We start from the raw sequence: 13,601 nt of genomic DNA, 5'->3' as shown, positions 1-13,601 counted from the left end.
AGCAACACACTTCATGCTCCACACCAGCCCCACTGGGACCACCTGAGTCCTTGGGAAGCGTCACCAGTTTGCAAAAGGCACAGAAGTTGTTTTTCTGTTACTGAAGTGAAACCCACAACTTTTTTCTTTTTTTTCTTTTTTTTTTTTTTAAGTATTTATTCTTGAACAACTGTTTTTCATGCAGTCCTTAAAGGCACTGTTACAAAGCTGTCACAGCTGGGAAACACAAACTGAAAGCACGCGCCTGCAATCATATCCAGCACAGATTAACAACAACATAGTTCATGACTTAAAAAGTGGCAGGAGCTGTAAACAGATGTATATAAGGTGGTGAGCAACTAAACCTTTTATTTGTAAATACTTCCTCATGGATAGCTGCTTAAAAGTATAAACTTAAAAATATAAACTGCAATTACCTGCCACAGTCTCTGAAACTGCTCCTTGCAGCATTGTGTTGAACCAGGAACCTACAGAAACCTTCCTGCCCTTCACTTAGCCTCTGACCCTGGCTCCTGTGACCCTCACACTGTCCCCAGCCACATTACTCATCTCTCATTCCTTCTCAGTATGCATAACTAGATGACCATAGCTGACATACTGCATTAACCTATTATTAGGTGACCCTGACACTCTACCTCATATTTTCTCAGTTCATATACACAACAGTTCTAAATTGAAATATCAAGGGTGATAGGAACTTTTTGTCCACAACACTGGAAATGGTAATCAGAAAGAAGGTAGGATTGTACACGACATCCAAAGTGACAGCCCGTGTGATATTATAACCTAGGAAGCAAGCTTTTTATCTCTTCCTTCCTTAAAGTACATAACATCATGCAAGTCTGACTGCAGAAAATGGTAGCATTATCCCCTCTCGTCAAAAGTCTCAGCAAACTTGCCTGTTGAATAATTGAAAGATGGAGAAGTCATGCAAACAATTTTATGAAACTAATCAATTATGCAATCTCCCAAAGCTTATCTGTCATAAAGAATGGGCAAAGCTTTCTAAATTAACTTGTTCAGCTGACAGAAGGCACTCCCCCTGCCATGCCTCTTCTGAAAACAAGTCATTGATGTGGCCAACTGAGAGAGGGAAGGAGAAAATCCTATTCAAAAATGACCTTCCCAGGACACAGGAGAATGTGCTGGCTAAAGGTGTAGCTGCTATATGCATAAAGGATAAAAGAAACCACCTTGTTATTCAAAGCCAAGCATGCACAAGGGGCATTATCAAAATATCGTGGAATTTAAGGAAGAAATCAGACTTATTAAGCTTTGGTTTCCTTGACACCCATAATCATTTGAAACTGTACTACAGTAGCATGGCTTGAGACAAAAATTTAAGGGAAACACCTAAAATGAAAGTGCAATGAATAGTGAAAGATACATTTGCTAATAGAAAAAGCACCTGCTAAATGGAGTAGCCCAACAGTAACTGTTTTTTGTTCAGCAAGAGGCAATATTCCAAACTAACTCAGTGATCAAAGAAATTAAGAAGATACTCACCAGCAAGTGTATAATCCATATCAAAACCAAAGCACTTTATCTTTTCCATGGCTAAACTTCTGTTTACAAAGACCCTGAAAAGAGAGAAGAAATATCACCATAGTTATGAGCATTTTCAAAATACTTATGTTTTAGAACAATTACATTTTGCCAGCTGTCAGGATGTCTGGCTCTTGTAGGTCAAAATCAGAAAATATACCTGAAAACAGAGGCAAGTCCCATTTTTTGCCATGAGTCCTCCTGAAGCAAAGCCATGACTTTGCAGACTTATTCTAATTATTGGTATGCTGTCCAAAGACATACACGCATGCATGCACACTCACACACGGCTTTGCATGTGACCTGCAAAAATTCCTAAGAATAGAATTGCAAAATCTCCTGAAGCAGAATTCAGACCTCAAAGGATACAAATCTGGAAGCAGTGGGTGCAAAGCAATATAATTTGCTTGATTAAAACAATGAGGTAACAAGGAAAATAACATAAAATAATATTTCTGTGAATAAATTTACATTTGAATCCTCTTTGGAACTATATCTGGAAATTCAAAGCAGATCTAAACATATCTGTTTCCACATTTACACCAACAGCATTAAAACCATAAAGAAATAAGTAAATAAACAATAAAAACATTTAATAAAGTTCTGAAAAAGAGCAAATAAGAAAAATTTTCATACATAAGAATATGCCATTTCTATTGTGAAAATTTTTCTTTTTATTTATAACTCCTCTGCAACTCATCTACAAAACTGCTATTTTGTAAATTGTACTTTTACTATTAATGCTCATTGCAATGAGAATCTAAGCTGGATACTTCCAGGACCTTTTAGATAACAACATTTTAATACGTCATACTCAATTTAGTTCAAGTACATAAGATGGTAAAGAAATAGGTCAGAGAACACAACAAAAGCTTTTCTTGATTTCTGTTCCAACAACAAGAGTAACTAAGCTGCTTATGTTTCCCTAGAACTTTAAACCATATAGCAGATCTGTAATTCAACAGGACTTCTCTCCACTGTCTGTCTTATCTGAACTTTAAGAACAAGAGTCAGAACTCATCTGTGGGAGGGAAGCTGAGCTTTTCAACACCCATCTCAGACAGAAATCCCACGTACTGCTTGAGCTGTGATGCCAAGACAAAATTCTCCTGTATGAGAAAAGTCCCAGAGCCTTCACTTGTACTCTGATTTCAGTAAGTGAAAATTCTCCAAATATTTAATAAGTGCATTGCCCTCAGCGGAGTCATTATCCTCTTAAAATCCGCAATCGGCAGCCCTGCCGGGTAGGAGGAGTGGCACAGGGACAGCGAGACAGCAATGGAGACAGCAAGTGCACAGCCAAGCACCCGTACGTTTTGAAAGGCTGAAAAAAGCCACTGGGAGATTCTCCTCCGCATGCACGTTCCAGGCAGGTGGCAGGCATAACATGCCCGTTTCAGTGCCCTGTCAATCCACAGCTCAGATTTTAACAGCAAACTGCCAACATCAAACTATCGCACTTGTATGCGAGTCCTCTTACCTCATCTCTCACTGATGTGCTCCTTGCTTAGTTCGCAGCAGTCTGATTCATCTACTTGTCTGAATCATATTACAGAATTCCTTTAAAGCTTCCCTGGTACCGATGCAATTTTGCTTGGATCTGATTTGACTTCAGAAGATCATTATGTCTGAACCAAGCCCTAAAGCACTGTATATCTTCTTGGACAGTGTTCTAGAAAACACATCTGTGGCTAATTTAACCAGTCACTGGATATCGTTGTTGTTCCACACAAATCCACTTGGAATACAGTTACTCTGGCAATAGTATACTTTCCCCCTAACCTTGCACACTCTCTCTGGGAGTCACTGTTTCCTGGCAAAGGGCCTGCCTTTGACAATGGGGCTTGTCATTAAGGGGCCTCGGAGGTTATAGATGACGCTCTTTTCTGATAGATTTATGAATTACCTAAACAAGACAAAGTGATGGGATAAAAACTGGAAACTGGTAAAGAAATGATTTTTGGAAATATGAGATGGGCTCATAATTCACTCAAATTCTCTCCTGAAATAGCTGGCTTTTGAGTAGGTGGAGCAAATTATCCGAATCTGCAGTCTGAATCCATGTTTATCTTTTAACATGGAGATAGCTCTGATTTACAAGAGGCCAATGTGAAATGCTCTTTAGTACTAAATACAGTCTCATACATTCTATAATGAGGATGATTACGTGCTGTTGCTGATGCCAGGAAGCATTATTTATTAGCTAATTCAAGCACATAATTTCTGATCTCATGTTTGTGCAGCTTATATCTGAGAGTGTAGAGCTTTAAGGAATAACATTCCTCTGGGAGACTCTAGCAACATTTTTTGCCTAACCTGCAGAGTCCAGTTCTACTCTTGCCTTTAGGCTTAACCCCCGGAGCACAGTTTTCTGACTGTCTAATCAGGACAGGAATAAGAAGGGAAATTTAAGGAAGTTCAGAAGAACATTCCAGAATTGCAACATTTAAGGAGTTTCCCAAATGAGGACAAAACCCACAAGTACTAAGGCAGAGCTGAATGCGCTTATAAAAAGGGTAATACGGCAGTGCCTGTGAAAGGCAAAAACAAGGGAGCTGTGACCCAAGAGATCTCTTCCAGTCCAGCCTGTCTATGTTTAGATGATGACGACACCGAACTGACCAAAAACCGTGGAAAGATCTCTAAGCCTCTGACAGTTTTTCATTGCTTGTTTTTATAGTATTTACAAACTGAACCCTGGGACTGAAAAAAAAACCAAACCAGCACACACTGATCCCAGCACGAGTTGATACAGGAGATCTGGCAATGTTTACTGAATGCAATGAAACAAACAACATCTATTAGCATATTTTTGTTCCAAAAGAAGTCTTACAACTGAAACACGAAAATTACTATACCAGCCCCCTCTTGGTAACAGCTGGCGAAGATCTCTCTTTCTCCATTAGTTTGTAAATATTGCCTATGACCTAAAATCTGCACATGGCAGGGTCTAATCACGCCCTAACAGTGCTCAGGACCCGGCAGATTTCAAGGCATCCTACGGACTGATCTGACATGGTAATTACTTCATCCACCAGTGCTGGAATGAAGCACAGCAAATATTTAAAAAAGCTAAAGAAGGCTATTACACAACATGTTCAGGACAGGAAATGAGAACACTAATCAATTTAAACTTGCATACACCTTGGAAGATTAAATAGCAGACTAAACAGTGGCAAAAAAACCCCTGAACCAATTTCACTTCTCTTGTGAAGGCCCAGACAAATATCGGGGTATTTTGTAGGTACTCAGGACCTCACCTCTAAATCCTGATAAAGACACCTCTCACGCATAGTGCTCCCCCAGACACAAGAGACAAATATTTACTCCCAGAAACTACCCAGCTTAATTCAGGAGCTTTACTCAAAGTAGTAAATATCTGCAGCATCCTAGAAATTGAAGATAAAAAGTTGAGATTAAATAACCAGGACAGTTTCTGGGAAGAGCCAGGTGCTTCCCAGAAGGTGCAGACTTAGCCCATTTCAAAACTGTTCTTGAATCCTAACTGAAGGTACACTCACCCTGATGACAAAAATGCTGGTCAAATCACAGAATCACAGAATGATTTGGGTTGGAAGGGATCTTAAAGATCATCACATTCCAACCCCCTTGCCATGGGGAGGGACACTTTTCACCAGATCAGGTTACTCAAAACCCCATCCAACCTGACATTGTGTCTGTTGGCTACAAAACTGTAATGTCTCCTCAGAAGACGTGATATAGAGAAATGACTAGAGTTGCTTTTAATGACTGTAAAGCAAAAACAACATGAGGACCCTAAGAACCCCAATCACCTGAGAGAAAAGATCCTCTAGTCTTGAAAGGAAAAGATAAGTTTTTTACAGCTCATCTAGAAAAATAAAAATCAAAGAAGCTTCCAGATTACAGACAGTAGAGATGATGTCAGAATAAGAGGAAAACTAAAATGATCCAACATTTTTAGGCGAGGAAGTTTCAATCCAGAATAATTTTTCCACTTGCCAGAATCAGAAGTCACACTTTCCCTTCCCCTGAGTTTGTTTTTTTCCATTCAGAAAATAGTCACTTTAACTAGGAGCACTGGAGTTAAAAATTAAGCTGGTCTAAAAATTTAACAGCTCTGGGCAGTAAGACAAAACAAATTGCAAGCACAGCATGAGAACACTCTCTGCATTCCTTGTGCTGAGAGGCAGAGGTGGGTCTTGCCTAAACCCAGCTCCACAAACATCTGCACCCAAGCACCTCCTTAAATAGGACACTGCCTTTCTCTTGCCTTCATCCTTTCCTCCTGATGAAAACCCAAGCTTTACATTTCTGCTTTGAGGAATATTCCTGTGAGTCTCCCACGTTTTGCACTCCCTGTGTGGTGCAGCTGGAGTGACCCAAGGTGTGGAGCTTGTGGGGAAGGTGATTGAGGGACCATATTCCAGTTCCATGGGCTCCCTGAGGCAGCACACAGCACAGCTGGGACTGGGGGAGCAGTGCCTGGACTTGGGGTGGCTTAGCCTGGCACAGATCCACACCTTTAGAAAAATGGGACTTGAAGAGCTGTTTTAGGGAAACCTTGAGCATGTTTCCTCCCTAATGAGTTCTTCCTCAAAGATTAAACCCTGTAGCTTGGCCACAGCAGAAGGCTCTCAATGATTACAGTATTTATTTTCTTTTTGAGCTCTACGAATTGTGCTGGGTAAGAGAAAAATATGTTGTATTGCAAGGAAGAAGGAACTGCTGAGCATGCATTAGTGGAGTCACAGAGCCCTGATATCCTCAACACTGCAATTCACAGTCCTTTATATTTATACAAGAGAACTGATCTTGGTTTTGTTACTGTTCTTGTCAATCAATTCTGAAGCAAGAACCTAAATCCCAACTCTACTCAACTAACACTGGAGCAAACGCAGAGAGGGAGAAATGCTTTTATTTTATTTGTGCAAAATCTCAAAAGAATTCTGTGCCCTGTATGAAATTTGCATGTATAATAGTCTTGTAGTTTGACCAACAAAATAAACAAAATGCACAGAACTTTACAACTGAGGAGAAACCTGGCACATGGTTCACAATTCCTCATAGCGAGAAAATGAAAATGAATATCAGGCAACGTTTCTGGAACAGAGCACTTTATAATAATTTTCCAAATGTGTCTAGAAATACCTTGTAGCAATTAGTATTTTTTTGTCAGGGCAGTATGCTTCACTGGAAATCAAATAAATACAAAGAACCTTGCAACAGTGCTGCATGGAACAGCAAATACAGTGGAGCTGGCTAAGCATGACCTACATGTGTGTTTTAAAAAGACTGTGGTGCACAGTTGGGTTCGAGCCAGCCACAAAACAGGGACTAACTAGCCAGAAGGCTCAGATTCCTGCTTACTCAGAGTTTAGGAACTTTGGTTAATCTTCACTTTATGGACAACTTCCATTCTTTAATAAGATAGAAGAGTTAAAAAGAAACAAAAAGAACTAAATGGATTAGCTTTTAACAGTCTTCCACGCCCAAGTTCCCCATGGCCTCTTAAAGAAGATGAATAATGAAATAAGCATCCCACTACTGTTATGACAACTTGATGTTCGCAGTATCACTCACTAGTCCCCAGATGTGGTCTGCCTGGGGACTTGTCTCACTGCATGACATTACAGTTCTGGTTACAGGTGGCTTCCACCGACAGCAACAAACTCCCCCACTGACCTTACTTATCTGGCACAACTTATGAGAGCAACCTTAAGAAGATACTAACATATTATCAAAATGTCTTGTCTTCGGGTGCTGGATGCTTTGGTGTCTGTCTTAGAGAAGATAAAAAATAAACTGCTTTAAATTTTTAAAACCAATGAAATAATTCTTTCGCTGAGTCTCACCTCTTTAGGCAGGTATTGCCCATTCCATGTATTATTATTTATCGTACCATTTTGGTCTTATTTTTTACAATGCTAGATTTTCAGAGTTGTATTTTATTCCTTTTTCAATGAAAGAAGAATATTCTGAATATTTATAACTGTATTTAGAGATAGTGTTCAGGCTCAAGATAACTTCAGAAAGATGAAACAGTATCAAACAGGGGAGACAGAAAAGGGGCAACACAACTATGAGCACTTGCCTCTGAAATTCAGCAGTAATCAGATGGAAAGAGATAGCCTTGGCCATTTCTGTTTCCATTGTTTGGGTTTTCTTCCCAGGCAACAGCAAAGTGCCAAGAAGCTCACATATGGATTCCATCCCAAAATAACACTCGTCTGCTCCATGAAACTATTAAAGCTAGGGATCATGGGACATTTTCAATGTAATTTCTTTATTATTAATTTGGCAAGTGTTGTGCTTTCTCATAAGCTCACCCATTCTGCAGACTTAACACTCCCTCTCCCTCCTCCAATGACTAAAGCACTAAAGGAAAAGAAATGCAGAGAGCCACATGCTGCCCTCTGTTACACACGTCACCACACAAGTCCAAAGAGGCTGCTCAGACACATGAGGACAGACCATGGCCAGCAGAGCCTACTGAGCTACCACAGTTACATGGAAATACCACGCACTGCCTGTCTGAAGGTGGCTGATGAAATGAGCATTTTCAGACTGGTAATGATTGTTTTCTTATTTGCCACTTCAGTGAATGGATAATCTTAAAGAGACTTCATATACAGCCACCCAAAAAGATGAATAGTTTCAAGTCTCACAGCCTTGTTTATATAACATTTCCACCCGTTTGCAATCACTGATGACCCAGTAACAATAAAGTGAAGAAACAAGATTAGCAGTGAATAGCCCAGAGTCTACAAATTTGAACAAGATAAAGTACATCTTTAACCCATGAAATCAAAACAACAGACTGGCAATCCTTTTGCTGTGTCATTATTCAAGTATATACCATTTTTTAATCCAGAATCTTAGTGTATAGCAACAGCTAAAATCACTTAACTCATATCACCACCATAAGATGCTTTGAAAGTAAACTGAAGCACAAACCAGTGAAATAACTTGTTCAATACTCTATCACCAGTCAGCAGGAGAATTAGGATTAGGAATCATGAGGCCACATGCCCTGTGCTAGCCAGTAAACAAGAAAGCAAGAAAAAAACCAACTAAAACGACAACAGAAACCCCACGTCCAGGATGAGAAATCTCAAATTACTCTCATGCAAAATTATTCTCAATTATTCTGTAAAAGCATCTCAGGGTCTGTATGTTTTACAAAAAGGTCATTTCAGCCTTACTGCCCTGTTAAACCAAAACCACAGATAAATAAATATAAGTGCAAATACCTGTTTCCTGGATCTTGGTAACTGTCAGTAACAAGAGTGGATGGAACACCAACTTTTTCCATTATTTGCTTTAACTAGATGTGGTTGCTATTTAAACGCTAAAGAGCTATGTGAGATAATCCAGAGGGTGCCTAGAAGTGCTCACTCCAAGTTAAAAAATAGACACTAGGGCAATTTGGTGGCTCAGAGTCAATCTAGTTCTTGCCTAATTACAATCACGTTAAATGACAGTACTCCTCCAGAACAAATGATCTAGTGATTATCCCCTACCCGGAAAAGTCAACAAGCAGCACACAGGGGAGGTAGCCTCACAACCACACACACTAAGCAAAAGCTACGCATCCCTTTTATTTCCGAATTAAAATGTATGTTGCCAATAGCACAGCAATGCAGTATCCTCTTACCAGTGACCTCTGCTAGAGAATGAGTAACATGTAGCTTGTATACTAATTCATCTTCAGACCTCACCTCCAACAGGCGCCAACGATGTTGTATAACAAGGTCTGTGGCTGACAGCAACACCAGCTAACCAAAAGCCTTTGTTAAAGCTGTCAGAAATTCCCTGAAGATAAAACCCCACCACTTCTCCTCTCCAACGGATTTTTCTGATTTTATAGCTATAAATACTTGAACATTCTTGCCTCTGACATTCAGATATGATTATGGTACAGCCATCATACTCTGAGTCAGTATGCACTACACCAGTAAAACCAGTCTCAACTGGGATTTCTGCCAACAATATTATATGTTGAACATCCATCCATCAATTATGGTACAATAAGAAGCACAACACCTGAAAAAACACATTCCAAGTATGAATGACCACAGTAAAATATGACTATTAGAGTGGCATCTTCAGAGCCAATTTTTTAAAAGTTTTTTAAAAGTTTCATGGCCATGAGAACATTTTTTTTTAAGGTAAACTATTTTGCTTTTGGAAACTTTTCCTCTTGTTTTATCTGCTTCAACATTTACAATTCAAGCATACCAAATCTAGTGTACTTCACTAGAACCAGAAAGCTAAATCAATTGGGCTAGGTATCTCCACTGATAATTAAGTAAGCATGAAGCAAACAAACAGTGAAACAAGTTTTTTAAATTTCACACTTCAGAAAACTAAGCATTACTAGCAGCATTTAGAAAATCCCAATGAATGACTTTGAGCCCAGCTGGGCTTCCAACATTGCTAGCAAAAGCTACTCCCAGTTATGCTCATCTGTAAATGTGGCTCAGCTGCCAAGCTCCTCCAGCCTTCCAGATTTGGCCCATAAAAATTACTGTGACCAGCTTTATGGTAAAAAAAAGGAATCGTTTTAAATTTAATGTTCTTATTGGTTTTGTTTCTAAGTCACTTTAGATTAATGTTTTTGAGATTTTTTTCTTTAGCTGCTGGAGTAAGAAGAAAAAGAGACAAAAAAAAGACTGAGAGAAAAAGAGAATGAAAAAGAAGAAAGAGAAAACTAATGCCTTTTCTATTTATCTTTTTCATAAAATTTACAGTGTTTCAGCAATATCTAAGAATCACAGCATACTTGGACCTCAGTGAAACAAATTTACATGCTCATGGCTGTGACCAGCACACATATTCTGCATCTGAACCATTAATAAAACATTAAAAAATATAATATCAAACACCAAGGGGAAATAACTTCAGTCCCTACTTGCACTTTTTAAAGTAACATCATATCTGCTAACACTACAGCCACAAAAAAGACTAGAAATAGAAATCTGACAACGCTGCCTCTGGAATGAGTTTGTTTCAGATTCTTACAATACTGGATTATCAAAATAACTCCCATGAAACTGGTACACCAAAGCCAATAATAGTACAGATTTATACTACAGTCTTGGCATCAGGTTCTCTCATTCTCTCTCTTTGAAAGAGGATAGCAATTCCAAAACAAAAATGTGCCTCCCCTTAATGTATTTCCAACGTTGTGCTTTCCATGAAAATCTGAACTGCTAGCAACATTTCTGCTCAGTATGTTTTGAGTAAGACATTTCTAGATTCTAAAAAGGGGTACTTAAACTTTACCGCAGACTAACTTTGGACTATCAGATCCCATCCCCTAGTGGGAAACCCTCCTTTATATGAGTGCACTCTCGTCTTCCATAAGGAAATTCTTTCTGGAAGTAAAGATTTCTTACATGAGTAAGGGTAAACATGATGAGGACTTGAATGTGTGAGCTCTTAAAGACAAGTACTGCTTCCTTTAGATCTTGTACAACACTTAGCAGACTGTCAGCACCTGACCATAACAAATGTTAAGAAAATATTTAGAAAAAAAATATAGGCATTACTCTGACTTCATTTCCATCAGTCTGAATCAGGAGCAACACAGCTGAAGTTGTAAGTAAAATTATGGCACAAAGGTAAACCTGTCAATGACTGCAAGAAGGTGAAGATTTTTTGTCAGGGAATGGTATAAAATCCCTCTCTTCTTACATGCTATATATAGTTACATTCATTAAACACTTCCATATCTGACAAACCAGCTGACAGAGAGATTCGAATAATGCCACCACTTAAGGCATGTTGCCCAAACATATTCATTGGAAATTGGAAAGCTTTGGAAACACTTCACAAGATCCATTACTTAGCACTAGACATTGCAACTTGCACAACCTGGGCTATCATATGATGCACCAAGGCGTTTTTCTCAAATTAGATTCCATTTGGAGAATCAAAAGATATCTAACACTTTCAAAACACTTCCTCAGAAATACCACCAATGTGAATCACAAATGGAACGTGGCATTTAAGCATGAGGTTGAGAAATTTGACTTCTTCTTCTGCTTCTACTTCAGAGATACATCTCCCCAGTTCCTGCTGAATATCCTCTGATCATCACACTGCATGACTTCTCAAATTAACCAAGCTAAACTTTGAAGATACACCTCCCACAAACAGAATACTGACAATTACTAGATGCTGCTGGTTTTAACTCTGTAACGGTCCAGACATCTGATAAGGACACAGACTTCATCCATCTTTTATGGTCTATGCTTGGAACCTTGAGTGCTAAGACTGAATTCTTGCCTCAACCAACAACCAATTGTCAAAACAATCTAGTGCTTGCACTGTGATTCCCAAACCATAAAGTAAGTGATAACATTCCTTTTATTCTGTACTCTATCTTCTTTATTACTGTAATTCTTTTACAGCAAAGATGGTTTTAGGTACACCCACCACCAAAAAGAAGGCTGAGATCTTGCCTAGTGCTCCTAGATGCTCTTGTGGTCACACAATTAATCATACTAGCTGTAATTCTCAAACAATTTCTGATTTTGATTTCTTCCTTATTTGTATTTGTGCATTCCACTGTCTAAGGCTCTGCTCTCCCAGTGTGCACTCCAATAAACACTATAAAACTTCTGTCACTGAGTATTTATTGACTTAAAAGCTTCTATCTCCAAATCCAATTTCAACTGCATTAAGAAAGCATATTCTCACTCGCTCTAGTAGATGTATATCAACTTGATTGTTTGCAAATTTCTGCAGGCCAACACTGTGCCATCTTCTAAGCTCTCTTCTACCAACACTTCTGCAAGGAAGGTGGGAACAACCTTTCTGTTTTACCAACAAGCAGAAAACCAAGAAATGTAGGGTTTATGCTTAGTTTTGGAGTTACATGGACGACTTACCGGTGATAGGCTTCCCGACGGTACTTTTTCAGAGCATGCCCATCCATGTTTGCAGGGAGATCTGCTGCATTCTGGAGTCGGTCGCTCCATGAGGTTGTCATCTTCAAATGCTTATTTATTTCTGAAAGAGGCAGAAAAGCTTGCTTAAGTTCAAGGTTTGTTTCACCAGAAAGTTGTCTGTTTCCTGGTATGAAGAGATGCAATGCCACTCAGGAAGTCTTGCAAAGTACCCGGTGGAATGATCTGAGTTTGCAGGTCAAGTAAGATGCTGTTCTTTGAGATGTTAAAACAGAGACCTGGGAAGGGTTTTCCACATGGTTGAACTGCAAAGATATTCCTACCCATTGTGGTGAAAATGCATTTAGAAATAGAGATCTTGTTTTCATTGATGAAAAGGGTAATTTTTCACCCTAAAGTTACCAGTATGCATTAGATGTAGCTTATGGAAAACCTATCTTTCATACAAAAGATAAATTCAGCAGGGTAAACCCTACAAATCTCACTGGGACTGACCTTGCCACTTTTGCCACAGAATAAAACCAAAGAGCCTTGTTCCTGGCCATTTGATCTCTAAGCAAAGACAAAGTTTCAAACTGATGCTATATTAGCAGAAACAATTGGAAGGAAAGTAGAAAGATGATCCTTTGTCCTCTGTAGGTCAGACACATTCAGACAGAGCAAACCTGTAACATGAGCAATACAAATATTCACCAGCAGATCTTCACAAACATCAGCACCCCTTCTCAAGTACTGGTTGTCACAACTAAACCACCAACAGTCCTCATCAGGAAGGCCCTGCAGTGAGGAAGCAGGGATACCTTTCCCAATTTTGTTATTAGCACACTGGGGCGATCCTGCTCGTCTGCTCCTCCGGCCAGACCCACGTCCCACTGCATTCCCTGGCACCAGCTGGGGTGATGAAACAGCCCAACTGTGAGTCAGTTCAGCTCACCAGTCCAAGCCCTCACCCATCAAAACCAACCAACCAAAGACGAGCAAAACCTGGGTAATTCTCCACTGGTCAGCTGAACCCAGCTCAACAACACTATCATTAGAGCCGGTGTGGGGAACGGGGTGGGAGATGCATCCCACAGTGATACCAAATTAGGTATAACATGAAACCACATTCTTGTGTAACCCACACAACTGCTGGACTGCAGGCCTTGGCTTGTTTGCTCT

At 39.5% G+C, this 13,601-nt stretch overlaps 1 protein-coding gene across 2 annotated transcripts in view; it reads right to left on the bottom strand.

Moving 5' to 3' along the window:
• The window catches only part of NT5C2 (5'-nucleotidase, cytosolic II), a 60,419-nt gene that overhangs the window by 29,056 nt on the left and 17,762 nt on the right, over positions 1-13,601 (bottom strand). Inside the window, exons 2-3 of one of the 2 annotated variants that reach the window (XM_017804006.1) lie at positions 12,423-12,543; positions 1,507-1,580 (exon numbers count right to left, since the gene is read on the bottom strand). In XM_017804006.1, coding sequence (XP_017659495.1) covers positions 1,507-1,580; positions 12,423-12,523 — 175 coding nt within the window. In that variant the 5' untranslated portion in view covers positions 12,524-12,543. Of the gene's footprint in view, positions 1-1,506; positions 1,581-8,777; positions 8,875-12,422; positions 12,544-13,601 lie in introns of those variants that run through there. The other variant, XM_017804008.1, reaches the window with a different exon arrangement.

This window comes from Lepidothrix coronata, unplaced genomic scaffold (assembly GCF_001604755.1).
Source record: "Lepidothrix coronata isolate B3197 unplaced genomic scaffold, Lepidothrix_coronata-1.0 Scaffold8, whole genome shotgun sequence".
NCBI lineage: Eukaryota > Metazoa > Chordata > Aves > Passeriformes > Pipridae > Lepidothrix > Lepidothrix coronata.
The sequence above is the reverse complement of the archived record's forward strand: the minus strand, read 5'-3'. Positions and strand labels throughout refer to the sequence as shown.